Below are 17,340 nucleotides of genomic sequence, written 5' to 3'. Positions count from 1 at the left end.
TCTAAAGCGAATGCATTCACAGCTGACAATCTTCCCATGGGTGGACATTTCAGCAAATTCACCCAAGGTCAGACAGTGCAATACTCAATGAAAATGAAAAACCCAAGATCTACATCTCAAACTCCCTGGGCCTCAGTTAGCATGTAAAATGTTAAAGCTTATGGCAGTACAGTTAAAAAAAAAAAGAAAGAAAGAAAAAGCCAAACAAGGCTTGCTTGGAAGGGTTGCCAGGAGAAAGCCTCTTCTGCCTAAAAACAACATGGAAACATGGCTCAGGTTTACAAAGCTACATCAGAACAAACCACAAGCTTGTGGAATAATGACCCTCGCTCGCGCTCAGTGTGTACGTAAATCACGAGTAAGAACATTTCAATGATTTCTCAGAATGTCTCTGACCATGCAGACAAACAAATGAAGGTCTGGCTGTCTTAGGATGTCTAAAACCAAGTATTTAAAATGAATACTACCCTTAGCAGTACTACTAATATCACTAATACCATCATCATCATTATCATCCTAATTTTCATTATTATGATTATTACTACAAGTATTAGCAGTAGTATTATGATCATTATTAGTAGTAGTAGTCGTCATATTTGGTCATTATTTACAGTTTTCCAAAACACAATAAGCCAAAATTACAGTTAAATAAGAAAAATTAAAAATGAAACTGCATGTAAAGAAAGCAAAATACTAAATGGGAGGCTGTAAATTTTAACATTTTAAGTTAAATATATGTATGTGTATAAAATATCTCTTTTTTTTCTTAAATTATCTTCATTAAAAATTATTTATATTATTGTGAAATGTCACCATTCGCATTATCCTGCTATTAGCTGGAGAATCTGGATTTCTTTTCTTTCTTTATATTTCATTGCAGTGAGTTTCTCCTCTAGAGCTGACGGATCACATGTTCCTTGTCCTTTGCCTACTTTCTTTTTTTTTTTCTTGCAGTCTGTTAGTACTTTTTCACATCATCTTTCATGTCCAAACTTTTCTTTTTCACTTGAGCCACAGTGAATGTCCCCGGGGAAACAACATTCAGAACCTCCATTATTTCAACCGGAGTCTTGCTGCGGTGGGACTTTAAGAGAGCTGTCCATAAATGAGTGCCTGCAAGCCTCGATGAACTGAAGCCACACTGTAAAGAAGAATGGGCTAAAATTCCTCCACGACAATGTGAGATACTAATAAAGTCATACAAAAAATGATTACTTCAAGTTATTACTGCTTAAGGTGCTTCTACAAGCTAGGGAATCATGGGAGGTACTCCGTTCCTCACACACTGCTTCTGTATATTGGCTTAGGTTTTGTTAAATAATGACATTTTTTTAAAACCATAACTACATCTTTTCATTGCCAATATTGCTGACACTGCAGGCTTCCAGACTTCATTGCTGTTTTATTTGTTTTATAATAATAAATTCCATTTGAATTAATCAGATTTATTGCTTGAACTTCATATCTATCATTTTCCTGGCACAGGGTTGTAAAACAGTAATGGCATGCTTAGTACTAAATAAATCCGACTAACTGTTATAGATTAAAATGTATTTTAAAGTGGGTCAGGGGTCCCTGTGTCCTTACAGTGACTGGTCTGTCTTAGACCAACGTGGTGTTAGTGGAGCTCCTGTGATTGGTCATGCAAGAAGTCGCTTCCCCTTTATAAGATCCCCCACTTGGTTTTCAGAGAACCGTGATTATGTCAGTAACAAAACGTTTTAGCTGCGGGATTTGTCAGAACAACAATCAAAATACCAGTTATGAACTACATATACTATATAATCTCAATAAAAAACAGTGTACACCTCACCGTTGGCAACAGCGCGAAGCTTCTTGAGCAGTTTAACATGAGAGTCTGGCTTAATGGTGGTGGTGACGTAAGGCTCACAGCCCGCAGCATCTAGTAAGGTGTAGTAGTAGAGCAGGCGGTTGAGGTCGGTTCCTTCCACAGTGGGAAGAACATACTTCGCCATGTGGCTGTAAAAGGCCTGAGGGTTACACTTTAAAGTCTCAAACAAGCTGAGGGATTCGCTCCGGGTTTCAATATCCTTGGTGGAGAGGCTGTGGAAGAGAAAATGGGAATGGAATAAGAAAAACAGGAAAAATGTGCAGAAAATGAAATGAAAATATAATTTTATATAGCTGGATTTGTAGTAAACACACAACAATAGCCTGGCCTACTAGCAGTTTAAAGCTTTTACATATGTGGTTGTAAAAACCTGCTGTTTGTAATGGCTTCACAAAAAAATATCTATTGGTACGCAGTGTGTGAACACTTGAAGTTTCAGGCATCAGAAAGATCTGAGCCTTTCATATAGACAGCAATAGCCACTATGCCTGAAAGAGATGAGAGAAAAAAACACAGCTAACCAAAAAAAAGAAAAACCCACACATTTCATCAACAGAAAATCAAAGAGAAGACTACCAGCAATGGAGACTATTTGGCTCCAAAGTCATTTCTGAAAACAGTAGCGCTAAAAACAGTGGTGCAAAAACACAAGAGCAATCTGCAGGCTTATCACAAAGCATACAGTCCCTCCAACAACAACAAAAATAAATTTAAAAAAAAAGATTTCATAGACCACACTGAGAATACATTTAATAAGCTGATCAGTTCAGACATAAATAAGGTAAAGTGGGGAGATGCTATGACAAAGAGAAGACAGAGACAAAGAGAGAAAGAAAGCAATAGCGGGGAACGTGTTAGTTGTTGTGAGGGGAGATATCCGAGCTCCCAGGGAAGGAAATAATGTATCCAGTGAGCTTTTTAGGTTGCACAAGACGTGTGCACATCCTTGCTAAGCGTGTTTTGTTGCAAATCTCAGTCAAGATCAGCAGGTGGTCTAAAGAGCAAAAGAAAAAGTGAAAAGAACAGAAGCAAAAACACTGGAAAGAGGATGACACACAAAAAAAACTTGGAGAACCACAAACAAAAGTTAAGCAGGGAGCGATACAAAGAATGAAAAGGCAAAGGCGAAGTAAAGCTAGTTGCTTGAAGTCACCGAGGGGCTCCGAGCAATCTGTGGCTTCATGGGAGTGCGTTTGTGTGAGTGGAAGTCTGTTTATCTGTCAGAACGGGACAACATCAAAGGGAACAATGCTTCCTCTGGGCTCTCTGTCAGGCTTTCGCTAATGAAAAAAATATAGAGCCTGGCTGCGGCGCGGCAGCTGACAATAAGCTCGATAATGTAAATAACACTAATCATCCTCACAACAGGGGCTCTAATAAGGCTGGAGTCAACAGAACGACTAACTTAAAGTGAAGTCTCCCTCGCTCGCTCTTCTTCTCGTCTCCCTCTTAAGCGTACGCAGGCGGCCCGTCACCCCAATCAAAGTCTGATGTTTCACTAGTTAATCACGCTAGCTCCAATGTGACTAAAAACACTGGGACGCGAGAAGAATTGCAAGAGAGATTGCGACTTATCCAGCCAGGACTTTTTTTGAGGGGCATTATGAGCAACTGCACAAAGGCACAGAAGCTGGCAGAGAGTGCTCAGTTTTCATGCCAAGCTCTGCTTTGTTATCTCCTCCCTGCCCCTCTATTCTTTCAAGTGACAAAAGGTGTTCACTGCATCTTTGCTCACATTAGGAGCATATCTTCTTCTCAGTATCCACAGCTGGCAGCGTGTTTTCGGTCAACATATATAGAGCCTGATAGCTTTATTAAAAGTTTGCTGCGTAGTGGCTTACCTACTGCCATTTGCTTGGTGGCATTTCGCTCCTCACACAACACAATTTGCTACTTTCTCTTGGTTGTGGTTATTTCTCTGTGATATCCGGAGCTTCACATTGAAGTCTTCTCTTGTTTGTTATAAAACTCTGCTGAAGTAAAGAGCCAATTTGTCCAGGGGAGAATAACAGTTAGGTCCATAAATTGCTGGATGAAGTCAGCTTTGTACACCACCACAGTGGATTTTAAAATCAGTCGATATTATGATTGAAGCGCAGACTTTCAGCTTTGATTCAGGGGGGTTTCAAAAATTACAGACATTTGTAGACCCTTCCCCATTTCAGAGGCTCAAAATTAATAGATAAGCACAACAGAATTTAAAACAAAAGGTTATTCTTTATACTTAGTCGATGATCGCCTGAAGTCTTGAATCCATGGATACCAAATGATGTTTCCTCCTTTTACTTTCTTTTACTGCAGCCACCTTCAGTTACTGCTTGTTTCTGAGTCTTTCTAAATTTTGCATTTTATTTTAATAACATAATTCAATAAATATACTCTGTTGGGTTGAGATTAACTTGACCATTAAAATGGTAAATAGTAAATGGACTAGTTCAAATATGGCGCTTCCTACTCTGCTTGAGCACTCAAAGTATTTTCTGCTACAGGCCTCATTCACCTATTTGCACACATTCATACAAGCATTTTTCTTCTATGTGTTGTCTACCTAACATTCACACTCCAATGAACACGCCGGGAACAACTTGGGGTTTAGTTGCCCAACAGTACTTTGGCATGCAAACTGGAGCAGCCAAGAATAAAACCTGCTCTACCTTCTGAACCACAGCCAACCCAAAAAATAGAAGAATATCCCATTTCTTTACTGGTGTAAAACTGGTGACCTAGTTCCACTGACAGCCGCATATTTCCATTCTATAACATTACCTCCACCATGTTTGACAGATGATGTGATATACTTCACATCCTGAGCTGTTTCTCGTACAAGTTCATCTTGGTTTCATCTCTCCAGTGAGTTTTTTTCTCCCAGAATTGTGCGTGCAGTTTTAGATGTTCTCTGGCAAGGTCTAATCTGGCCCTCCTGATTTTGAGTGGACCCACTGGTTTTTACCTGTTTGTAATCCCATTCATGACAATGATAGTCGTACCTCCTCAGGGGTTCTTGACTTGATTAGATCTTGTGAAGATGGTTTTTTTTTCCACCAGAAACTAATTCTGTCTGCATGTATTTTAGCTGAAATTTAAGTGGAAGTTTTGTGTCATCATCTACCACCATCATTTGGCATTGCCGAGCTGCTGAAGTTCATCTGAATGATGGCTTCCCTCATTTGGACTGACATCTTTTTGGGGTCTCATATTTAAAAATTACAATGAAGAAAAAATACAAAAAATACAAATTCAACACCTTGAATCCACTTCAAATATTATGTCTGCTTCATTTGTCATAAAATAAAAAGTTAACATGTCTCACATTGCAATTTCTAATAATTTTTAGCCTTTGGACAAAAAAAAAAAGCCTCTGAAAATGGGAAACTTTGCATACAAATGCCTGTAATTCCTAAACAATTAATGTAAATGTTGTAAAAGCCTTTGAATTAAAGCTGAAATTCTGCACTTTAACCACATTTGATAGACCTAAGTGTATAATAAAATTGTCATATTTAATTACAGTGGTAAGAAGAACAAAAGTGTAGGTGAGCTTTGGAAGAGCAGTAATGATCATTTAAAATGTCAGCGCTGTTAGAATTGTGGGGGGTTTTCTACTTTATTAATCAGGTTACAAATGACTGTGCAGCACAGGGCTCTGAAAGTGTTTTTGCACTTTGGAGTCATGTAAAGTGAAAAAACTCCAAAAATATTTCTCCCTGATAAAAATTTTGAAACACATCAAAAATATGTCACTACCAAATTCTCACTATTATTAGGAAGAAGTAATTACATACAGAGAGCGTGTGCTGTAATTGAACTCACATTAACAAATACACGTATTTTTTTCTCATTGAACTGGTTCCAATTCTCATTTAAATTGGAAATAACTTTAAATCTGAGAGCTTTTATTTTTACAGATGTTTTGTAATCAAAATAACTAATCAAATTCAAATCCTGCCTCTAGAATAGCTTAAAAACATGTCTTCATAACATTCAGAATCTAACCTTCAAAAACAGCCCAGGAACAGCTGAGCTGGGGACGGACGTCTGGTTTGTTTGGGAGATTGTGGCACAAGTTTGCACATGTCATAGAGGGATAAATGCCAGCATGTCAAAATGACCTTCCTAAGATACCAAAATATCCATTGTTTTAACAGTCAGGTATACTTTTATTGTACAAGTGAAAACATCAGAGGAACCAAAGGTTATGCTGTTGCACCTCACTGTCCATATTCTGCTCTCTGGTTGTCCCCCATGACAGCAAAAAGCATGCCTAGAGTAATGCCCGAGGTCATGGTCGAAGTCCAGGCTCAATCCTTAAAGAATCTCAGTGCAGAGTACATCAACAGTCTCTACAGAGCAAACATGTTCAACTGAATACAGGCAGTACTGCAGCTAACCTGTGTATAGCAAAAGCAAGATTCACATTCCCCCCCCAAATGCTAGGAATGTGGGTTTTTTTAAAAAAAATTGTCATCATTAGCTGAGAATATTTTTTAAAAATGCAATCTATGGGCATGTAATATTATGAGAGGAATATATAACATAATATATATTGCAGGATATTTTTATTTTTCAATTTAATTTATATTAAGTCAAGTCAGTCACTTGCTAATTAGTCATATCTGGCATTGAAGTATTGAAATACACAATATGCATAATGCCAGAAACAAATCTATTCAGAAATAGCAGTTAAAGTGCAGCTGCACTGACAGGAAAGGAAGACTGTGTTTCTTAATATTCTTTTCAAGATGTAGTATAAATATAATTTGCATCCTGCAAGATTCCTGAACTGTCTTGGTCCTGGTGAAGTTTATTTTAGAAACACAAATATTATCCGAGATCATCATCTCTGTTTGGGTTCTAACATTGTAAGAGTTAATAAGTTAATAAGAAAAATTATCCTTGAAGTTCTTTTTATTGATTCGGATTTTTATCAGCTGGGACGGAGCAGTTCTAATCAACTCAGTGTTAAAGACTATATAGTCATATACATTTGGCACCTTTGGAGCTGTACTGTTAGGGCAGTAGAACGCAGCCATTATCTGTATGATGTGAACTTTAATTTGCCATATAAGGTCACCAGATGTGCACCTGAAGAGAGCTGGTACAAACTTTAAAGGTGTTCTCTCTGTCTCAGAGGATTCCTCATTAGGCTCAAAGCAAAACACATCTTGGCTGGGGATTAGTCTGAAGGGAACGTGCCACAAAAGACTATTTATTTCTCATAATGGGAACACAGTGAAGTGCAGAAAATACATCACAAGCAGCCGCTGGCAGCAGGTAGGAACTGACACGAGGAACTTGGAGCTGTGTCGTTTTGAGGGTCAAATGAGGTTTTGTTTGGATCAGTTTTATTAATCTACCTGAAATTCAAAACCTGTATAATATGAAGATCTGAAACAGTCAAGTATATATAAGTGGTATCAGTGATGGGAGTTCATAGGGCTTTCATGATTTTTAAATCCGCTCCTCAGAGCCACCTCTTCCGCTCATCTTTCAAACTACTTTGAAATGTTGATTTTATTGATTCACTCATATTTAATTGTGCTTTGTGTTTTATTGATGCTTTTATTTTATTTATTTTTTTTTGTATTTTAGTTGTAGTGATTTTTATTCCTATGTTTAGCACTTTGGTCAGTGGTTGCAGTTTTTAAAGTGCTTCACAAATTCAGTTGGCTTGGCTCAAGATGAGTCTTTTTTTTTCAACAGACAAAATCATGAATATTTGAAGAAGTTGCCATTATGTGAAAAAAATATGTAAAGGTGGAGCTAGACATGAGATTTAAAGCTAAAACTGTAAAAACAGATAGTTCCACTGACCAATATGTGAACCCATTTCTGTGTTTGGACAAGTTTCTTCGATAGATTTATAGCTGTCATTAGGATGTCATTAAAAAGCAGGTCCATAAAGAGAACTTGTAAACATCTACAAAGCTTTATACACAGAGGCAGAGAACAGCTGACGACGGCAGTGTTTAGCAGCACATTGATTCTTCTGAAGCATACATTTTGTGTTAATAGGACTGTCTCAGGGACACTCATTCTCTATCATCCATCTCTTCTCCCACCATCTATTTGCCTCCCACTCTCACCCCCTAAGCACACACTGATTCTGTGGATGTGCTTTAAACTAATAATGAGTCCTTAGAGTTCTCTTCATCTGAAATATACTTATGGATTTTTAACTTTGTTCTTCTGTAACCATATTGAGATCTACATCGACTTTAGAACGTTGATCTATGTCAGCGAAAAAATGTGATTTTAACAATTTACCCTGCCATCACATGGGAAAGGAAAATTGCAAGCTCTTCTGACAGACAGTAATGTTTGGTATCTCTAATGGAGAAACAGTTTCCATTTCATGATTGTTTCTCAGAGAAACTTTAAAAGGTGACAGGCTTCAAACCCCAACCTACTTGTAGCTGTTGTTGTTTTTTCTTAGGAAAAAGGTTGGTTGACAACCTTACCCTTTCAGTCCCAGATAATATACAGTGCCAATCAGGTCATGGAATCAAAGATCAGCTACTGTTAACGTATTATGAAAACGTTTTTAAGCCTGCTACCTCCTCTTTTTGTCTTATACTTGTTCAGTTTCTGCAAATTCTTTTTAAGGACACCAGGCTAAGATACATAAATGTTTAAAGAAAATCTGTGAAAGACCTTCAGAAAACCTGGAGAATTGCTCAAGACTACTTTAAAAAAACATAAAAGGCAACTTAGAAGCAAAACACTAAGAAATGAGGGGTGATTCGAGTCTTCTGCACTATTTAAAGTACTGTTTAAAGTGTTGATATGCAAACTGGCAATGAGGTCAACTGTTAGCCCAGTAAAGTGAACCATGCTACTTAAATACAGGCCTCAGCAAAGGACTCAGTTGTTGGGCACTGCACTGTAGCTGACTGCTTCTCCTAAACATGTGGGATTTGTAAAACATAAACAATTTATTTGCCTACAACGATCAATAAAAGTCTAAATTCTTTTTGCACACGTTTTGACTTATTTATTCTTCCCTTTAAATTTCTTCTCTATTTATAACATTCCCTGCATCCTTTTGTTAAATCAATAAGCCTTTTGCGGATGCAGAATATTCCTCACACATTAGTCATGATCTTGAGGTTTTGAAGGAAACACACACAGAATAGCTGTGATCAGGTTTGAGAAAAGTATAGGCTGTAATTTATTGCTAAGTGGAATCCATAAACCATTTCCTTATATCGGAATGTGACAGGTGGATATTTATCACGGAGCCACACGTGTGCACACGTACCAACACACGCATACACAACCTCAGCTTTGGCATTCTGTAAAAACAAGCAAAGGTGCAGAGCTAGTCAGACACCCAGCTATGAAGTCAGAGAGCACATAAATTATGGTTCACATCCTCTCACTCACAAAACACAAACACACACATTCACAACATGTTTGATATAGCCTGCGGTGTTTTGGCTTTTTATGTAGGTAAGTTTTGTTATAACTGAAAGGGAGCGTTGCTACACTTTTCAGAGTTTAAAATCTGAAGATGGAAACAAAGAGACAGACAGATGGGTGTGCACAAATGTAATTAAACAGAGCGCGTGTGCGCGTGTGTGTGTGTATACCCGCTATCTGTAAAGAGGAACTCGAGGTGGGTCATGTAGACCTCCCACAGAGGAACACTGTAGCGCTTAGCCAGAGACAAAGCGATTCTGTACACACCATCATCCAGTGTCCTAAACACACAGGTACAAAAACAGAAAGAAAGAAAGTCTTTAGATTTCATTTAATTAAAGCAGAAATTGACATTATCTCCCACTCATGTCCAAGTGTGTGGTATGAACAATCTTTCAGAGTAGAAACAAAGAAAAGGAAAAAAGCGCACCTTTCCAATTATAGTGCAAATCCAAAAGTACCAACATTTAAGCCACACTTACTCTGTGAGACCAAGTATGGTCTCCTTCTTGTAATCAGCGTCAGAGCTGAACCGCTGAACGTCCACGCCACGGCCGAGCCCCTGCAACACCTGTGCCTGGGTAAAGTCTGTCAGACGCTCGTTGTACATATGCAGCTGGCTGATCAGCTTTTGCAGCTCCTCGGGCCAATCTGAATACGAGGACACGTGCTGTGTGACCAATCGAATCAGCTCCTTTGGATCAGCCTGTGAGAAAGAAAATAAATTTCACATTTTTACCCTCATGGTTCCAGGGGCTGCTTTAGACTTCAACAGTAGAAGAAGGAGTAGTGGTATACGAAAAAGTACGGGCACTGTGGGTCTCTTAGCAGTTTGGCTGCTTGGCTTTAATTTATGGTTTTTGCTGTATAATGGAGATGGTTTGTAGTTTTTCAATTTCTAATATTACATTACAGAAATTTATAGTTTCAACAGCTTGTGGAACCACCTTTAGCAGCAACAGCATGATGTAATTGTTTCCTGTATGACTTTATTGTTGTGGAAGAATTCTGGCCCACTCGTATTTACAACGTTGCTTCAGTTCATTGATGTTTTTGCACCGCTCTCTTACGGTCCTGCCACAGGAATTTATTTTCTTTTCATTTTTCCCTTCTTCTTTTCATCGTATCATATCGCTTCATAGCGCCACATCACAAGAGTCACCTCAAGGCCCCGTGAGCTAAAGACCCTACAATAACTGAGAGAAAACCCCAACAATCAGATGGCCTGCCATGAGTAAGCACTTGAGGATAATGGGAAAACTCCTTTTTAACAGGAACGCACCTTCAGTAGAAGCAGCCTCGGGAATTCAATTCAGTTTTATTAATATAGCACCAAATCACAACAGCAGTCACTTCAAGGCGCTTTATAGTTGAAGGTAAAGACCCTACAATAAGGAGGCAGCCATCTGCCACAACCGGTTGGGCGTAAGGGAGGTAGACGGGATAAAGGAAACAATGCGGAAGAGCGCCACATGTGGATGCTGAGTAGGCCATTGAAACTTACCAAACAAGCCATTCTTGTTCAGTCTTTTTCCAATTGTGCCTTTGCTTGTACGTCCACACCTGGGTATATTGTGGTATTGTACACCTGGCTGTTATTTATCTTAATTCCTATGGAAGCAACAATGATGTACTTCTTTTTCACAGGACTGCACAGAGTGCTTTAAAACCCTCTTTTTAACATGGCTGTATTTTATGCTTAAAATAAAAATGAAATTCACTCGAATGTCCAATTACCACAGATTGTTGTGCAAATTACTTTGAACTTCTGAACTTGTTCAGAAGTCATGCTTTGTATATAGCGCAACTTAACATAAAATCCAGCAAAGACAAACTGAGTCTCTCTTTTCTCCCCATAATTTGATTTGAAATAAAATTCTAGGGTGCACTATACGGTTTTAGAGCCATGTTGGACCAAACGCACACTGTTCTTGAAGCTCATCATTAAACAACACACTGAGCTTCAAACACTGCTGCACTGCATGGCGTATAAAACTTCACAGGTTTTCTGCTGCTTTGCTGTGAAAAAGTAATGAGGCTATTTTCAAAAATGGCAATCATTTAGAAAAAAGGTGGGGACAGACCAACTTGGTCCAGACTTATATCAATTTGCTTGGTACACCCCAGTAAAACCACGCAATTTCAAATATACACCTATTTCTATTCCACGTCGGGAGATTAAAGGTAAATGTATCAGGAACCGTAGCTGTCACCTTGATTCAGGCCAATAGGAAGTTAGATTGTGGCTACAACTGTCATATAAACAGGGGTGCACATAAGTGGTCCACAGGTGCGCATTCGCTGTCAAAATAAAAGACGCACACCAGATAAGAAGTTGCAATGCGCGTTTGCATACATAAGATTTTCTGGAGGAGGACAGACATTTGTTCAGAACTCTTAATCGGGCGATCGTGGCTCAAGAGTTGGGAGTTCGCCTTGTAATCGGAAGGTTGCCGGTTCGAGCCCCGGCTTGGACAGACACTTCACCCGTTGCCTACTGGTGGTGGTCAGAGGGCCCGGTGGTGCCAGTGTCCGGCAGCCTCGCCTCTGTCAGTGCGCCCCAGGGTGGCTGTGGCTACAATGTAGCTTGCCATCACCAGTGTGTGAATGTGTGTGTGAATGGGTGGATGACTGGATATGTAAAGCGCTTTGGGGTCCTTAGGGCGCTATATAAATACAGGCCATTTACCATCTTAAGATGTCAAAGAAGCAAGCTCCTTTAAGCAATTACTTTGGTGTTCCTCCACTTCCAAAGAAATGTCAGAAGGAGTCCGAACCACAAAAGAAGCGAGTATTCTCGGAAAAGTGGTTGCAGGAGGTGAGCTGGCTTCAAACAAATGATGAACGCACAGAGACGTGGAGGAGAATATGCCGCGAACATCCCACTCTAGCGGACAAAAACAGCGCCTTTTATATGTCCGCGAACGCGCGTTGCAACTTCTTATCTGGTGCGCGTCTTTTATTTTGACATTGAATGTGCACCTGCGGACCACTTATGTGCACCCCTGCATATAAACTTACAGGCAGGTGAATGTTGTATCTCTCTCATCGCCTCTGTTCTAATTAAATAAGCCCCTGAATTTAGTTTTTGGCACCTTATATGTTGTCGCCCAGCAGGATGATATGGTTTACTTCATGATCTTATTTGCATAAGGTAATTATGACTGCTGGAAATGTGTGAGCTTGAAAACAGAGGTGTATGTCTGTCTCTCTGCGTCTCTTCCTCTTCTCGCTATACCTGTGTGCCTTTAGATGTGGCCTCGGCAGCAGACATGGTGGCGGATTCACTGTTCAAAAGCAGGATAGGAAAGGAACAGAGGTAGAATGGAGAGAATATTAAAAGTGGAGCAAGGAAAGATATGAAGTCAGAGTAGGCAGTCAAGGGATGAGAGAAGGAAAGTAAGGGTAGAATGGGCGGGGGAGTTGTTTTTTTTCTTTTTCTAAATGCTGGCACCGTCTTGGACACCGTTTTTCACAGAAAGGAGAACGACACAAAAAAGAAAGAACACAGAGTGAGAAAGAAAGTCTGCTGAAACTGTGATGGACAGGCTGATGTTTGAAGAACATGATGAAATACTGTTTGCATTAACTCCCTCACTCTCTCTGTGCTTTTCCCCCCCATCAGGATTACACCACTACCTCTCTGAAAAATATTTCCCCTTGAATTTAAAAAAATAAATAAAAAAATACTTCCATCCCTCACCACTCATTATTAAAGAATCTCTGAAATCCTTCGTCTTTCTAATAAGTATTCTTTACGATCCCAGTTATCTTCAAAGTAAGCAAGTAAGACCTCTGCTCTTTCTTCTTTTTCCTCTTATGTATGCGATTGCTTTTTGCATTATTTTAAAATATCTTCAAAAGGGATTTTGTCCTCCTTCAAAGAGAAGAACGTATAAAACGTATGTAAAATATAATGGAATAAGGTAGGTGTGTGCACAGCTGGGAGGGACGGGGGAGCCAGACCTCTCCCTTCAGCTATTCCACTGGTGTTGCAGGGTCTTTCCCCCACCAGCACCATCACCTTACTGTGATGCTTCTTAAGAGGGAACAAAGTAAAAATAAAGAGCCTCTGTCACACACGCAAATCTTTTCAAACACGCTTCTGCTCTCATTTCAGTCTTAATTTCCCATGTTATTATACTTCAGTCACAACTCTGTACCCATCAAAAACTCCTTTGAATTATGAAATAAAATATTTTCATAGTGATATTTGTGAGTTTGTCAAGTTCGCCATCCTGATTAAATATTAATGTGCTATCATTCAGTGCCGTTTTCCTCATTACCTCCCAGTGTTTCGCCTGCAGATAATAGCACCATGTAAAACTTTGATGCACGCTGGCGCAATGAGAAGTCATATCAGTGTGTTCAACATGTTTTATATCTACTGAATACTTTCAGAAGGTATACCATATTGTACAAATCCAGGTAAAATGTATGGCTGAGTAAACAGTTCTTGACGAGGTCTGATGAGCTTTGTGAGGCTGCAGGCACAACAGCGGTTTTAGGTAAAATGTCAAGATTAAAAAGCAGACAGACAGCTGCAAGCTTGAATAAGTGCTGCAAATTTTATGGTATCTCATCCACTTATACCCAGGAAATCTCACCGTAGGAAAAGTCAAGGGATCAACGGCATTATTAACATATAAGCTTTTGGGATTCATAAATATCCACAACCTCATGTGCGACACTAGATGACTGGCATTTATCACCATCAACATCAACGCCTCAACATCCACATTTTAAGAGGTTCAACTGGAAATCTGAACAAAAGAACACTGACCAAATTAACCACGTCGAACACTCCTCTTAAAAGTGCCACAACGTTTTTGTCTTTGATACCGACCTCAGAGAAGACACACCCAGACAATGCATTCAATGCACAGCCATTCATTAAAATCTGTGCTCCACATTTGGTGAGTGTTTAATATTTTATTCCAGCGTAATTTAGCAGTCAGCTGTGACCAGGTCAGTAATATATCCTCAAAGTTATAAGAAATAATGCAATATTTCAAGAAAGTTTGGGTTATGCACTGCATTTATGATGATACAGAAAAAAAAACATTATATTACATTATACTATTTACTCGAGTTTGTGACTGGACCTTGCAGACAGCAGCATCTATTAGTGCAAACCAAACTAAGCACATTTTGCATCTTTCTTTTCCAGACTTATAGTCTGGCAACCCAGATGAAGTGTGACTTTATTTACAGCAGCAGCATTACATAAATAGCATAAATCAAATGTAAGAACAAAAGAATAACATAAGTGCTTGACACTTAAAATTGACTTAGCCTTGTAAGTCTTCAGGAGCTGCACGGTATTATTACATAATAAAGCTGTCTGGAATGTTGTATCTTGGTTCAAGCTTTTAAACTAGTTACTTAAAGCCCTCCTTTTCCACCATGAAACTCCATCAGTAACATCCAGGCAGCATTTGCTCTTCCTTTTTACTGCAAGTGTCTCCTTTTTATTAGCCTGGCTGTACTTGGTGAAGTTAATCTGTTTTACGCTTGTGTTTTGTCAGACTAGTCTCCTTGTTTTGCCTGCTGGGAAGTGTAATTAAAAGGCACTACATCATTTATGTCATCATGGTATCATACATTTATATTATGATATAAATATGATACGGCACATGCCTGTCAATCAGTGAGCAAATGGGCATTCCTTCCCTTTTTTGAAGCATGTGACTTTTTCTCCATTTAGTTATTATTTCGTATAGACCGTCTCCTTTACTCCAGGGAGTAAAAATTGATGAATATTTATCGATTCGTCGCTTTTTTTTTTAAACAAATAAGTTCAAAGTACTTTGTGTTCTACTTTGCTATAGTTCCTTCCAGGATTTACTGGTTGTCATTCAACTCACTCCAGTGTAAAATAATTAGATGTTTGGCAAAGAAGTTTCCCCAACGCTGCAAGAAACATCACCTCCTGTGGATTCGCATCACTAATGTGGGTGAAACTATATTACCTCTCAACTTCCGAGCAGCCTGAAAGTCCAACAGCGCAATCAATAACAGAATAGTAACTTTTTTTTTTTTTTACAGAACACTCATATGCGCACATTTTTCTGATTAACCTAGTATTTAACACATTCTCTCTTGCCTTCTGTGATAAGGATTGAATAGAAGTCATAAAGAGTCTCCCCCTCTCTCTCTCCAGACAGTATCCCAGTAATGATGTAATTAGTTTTATTTATGTCTTGTTTAACACTTAGCTATACAGTCAGTGGCCTCATTAGCACCAATTCTGTAAATGGTGTATACAGTATGTGCGCATAATTAGTGAGAAGACAGGGCGGAAAAAAATGAGGTATCACCTCTGAAGGAATAATTACTCCATAAATAGGCGTGGCTGCACTGAGGGTCACAATACACCATGGAGGGAAGTGATCGTAAGAAAAGCAAGAGGAGCAGGAGTAACTTAGCAGAGTGAAACTTATGCATCTAATCAAAGGTTTGGAAACTACTTGGTCTGAAACATTCCCAGTCAGCTGCAACAGTGCTTTTAGAGGACATATTTGTCTAATAGGACCCTTTCTGCAGTGGCTCTGCTTTACAGAGTTCTCATGGGTAAAATATAGACTGCTAATGATCGTGCTACAAGACTGCAATTTGTGCCATTGCGATATGTGCACAAAAAGAGGAAGGAAAAGTCATTGGAATCGTGGTGCTTTCCAACTCATTACTCCACTTAACTCAGCTACAGTGAACTGGCACAGCGGTCCAGCACTCTCAAGGTCAGCTCCCTTAACTGGCAGCTGGAATTCTGCTGTGGACGTTTTTGAAATTGTAAAAAAGAAGAAAAAGAAAAAAATCCCTCTGCAATAACCAAACAGTATCAAAAGTTTGTAGATGTAACCAAGGTGCTGGTTTAAAAACCCATCATAATGTTATGGAGAGAGCACTCTGAGCTTTGCTTTCAGGTTGAATCAGAAACAAATCTATAAAGTTAATAACTGTGGAAATATTTTTTCCAGTTCAGTGACTCCATCTTCAAATACAAACTGAAACTTAAGCATCTAATAGTGATTAGTGGGATTTTTACTCTAAAAATAAATGTCATAATGAGATATACAAAGACCTAAGCAGGTTTTCCGGATCGTATACTCTGGCTCTGTGTTTATATAGTACAATTGGTTATGCTTTAAATGTTTATCTGTGTGTGTGTGTGTGTGTGTGTGTGTGTGTGCGTGTGATCAATACTCAATAAGCGAGAGAATGGCAGCTCCAGGCAAAGATAAATGGCTGAGTGAAAAAAAAATCTCAATCTCTCTAGTCAGCACATTGCCATACAGCAGATGCACATTCGCAGCTACAATTATGCAAAGCACAAGCATTCTCACACACAAACGCACACAACAATACACACACTCACACGTTACAAAACTGACAAGCACAGGTAAACAGACCGCAACACTTACATAAAAACAGGCTATTTTGCAATATCACCATAAACAGGGCAATTAACATAAGGAGCACCTCTATTTAGCAAATGAACACTTGAACCACTCTGATGAAAACTTCCAGTGGCAGCAAATGGAAATCGGTTCATTAAGCCTTAGGGAATAATGGAAACCCAGCCTCCGTATCGCAAAGCCACGAGTCGCTTCGCCATGCTTGGGTGCCATAATCAGATGGGAAAGTAACAGTTAAGGACCTTCAAAGTCAATATTGGGAACAGAATCTTTAAGAAGTTTGGAGTTGTAAATGCCGCGAGTGTTACAAAACAGCTGAACAGGGCTAACATGGGTAAACTCCTATTTTAAAATTGGACAGAAAATGTCATCTCACCGTTTTATGATGGACAATAAGCATATCGGTTATACTTTCACACCTATGTATTTATAGTCTCTCTAAGACTTTGGCCTTACCTTGAGTGAACATGCTGAATGCTAATAAATGAATCTCAAATTTATTACAGTGATTTTTTTTTACCTTAAATACATAAATAGAGGCAATCAAAGAGAAAAGAATGATATGATTGTAAATCAAATGTTTTGAATACATTGCTAAATACATCAGATATTTTTTATCTTGTGGAATTTTATATTTTTCATAGCTTCTTC

At 38.9% G+C, this 17,340-nt stretch overlaps 1 protein-coding gene across 1 annotated transcript in view; it reads right to left on the bottom strand.

The window, feature by feature from the left end:
- The window catches only part of nbas (NBAS subunit of NRZ tethering complex), a 184,251-nt gene that overhangs the window by 67,405 nt on the left and 99,506 nt on the right, over positions 1-17,340 (bottom strand). The window contains exons 42-44 of the mRNA XM_087852710.1: positions 9,754-9,977; positions 9,442-9,552; positions 1,814-2,064 (exon numbers count right to left, since the gene is read on the bottom strand). Coding sequence (XP_087708836.1) covers positions 1,814-2,064; positions 9,442-9,552; positions 9,754-9,977 — 586 coding nt within the window. The remainder of the gene's footprint in view (positions 1-1,813; positions 2,065-9,441; positions 9,553-9,753; positions 9,978-17,340) is intronic.

The sequence above is a fragment of the Neolamprologus brichardi genome, chromosome 15 (assembly GCF_056152115.1).
Source record: "Neolamprologus brichardi isolate AB-2024 chromosome 15, ASM5615211v1, whole genome shotgun sequence".
Taxonomy (NCBI): domain Eukaryota; kingdom Metazoa; phylum Chordata; class Actinopteri; order Cichliformes; family Cichlidae; genus Neolamprologus; species Neolamprologus brichardi.
Note: the sequence above shows the minus strand (reverse complement) of the source record. Positions and strands in the feature narration are given on the sequence as shown.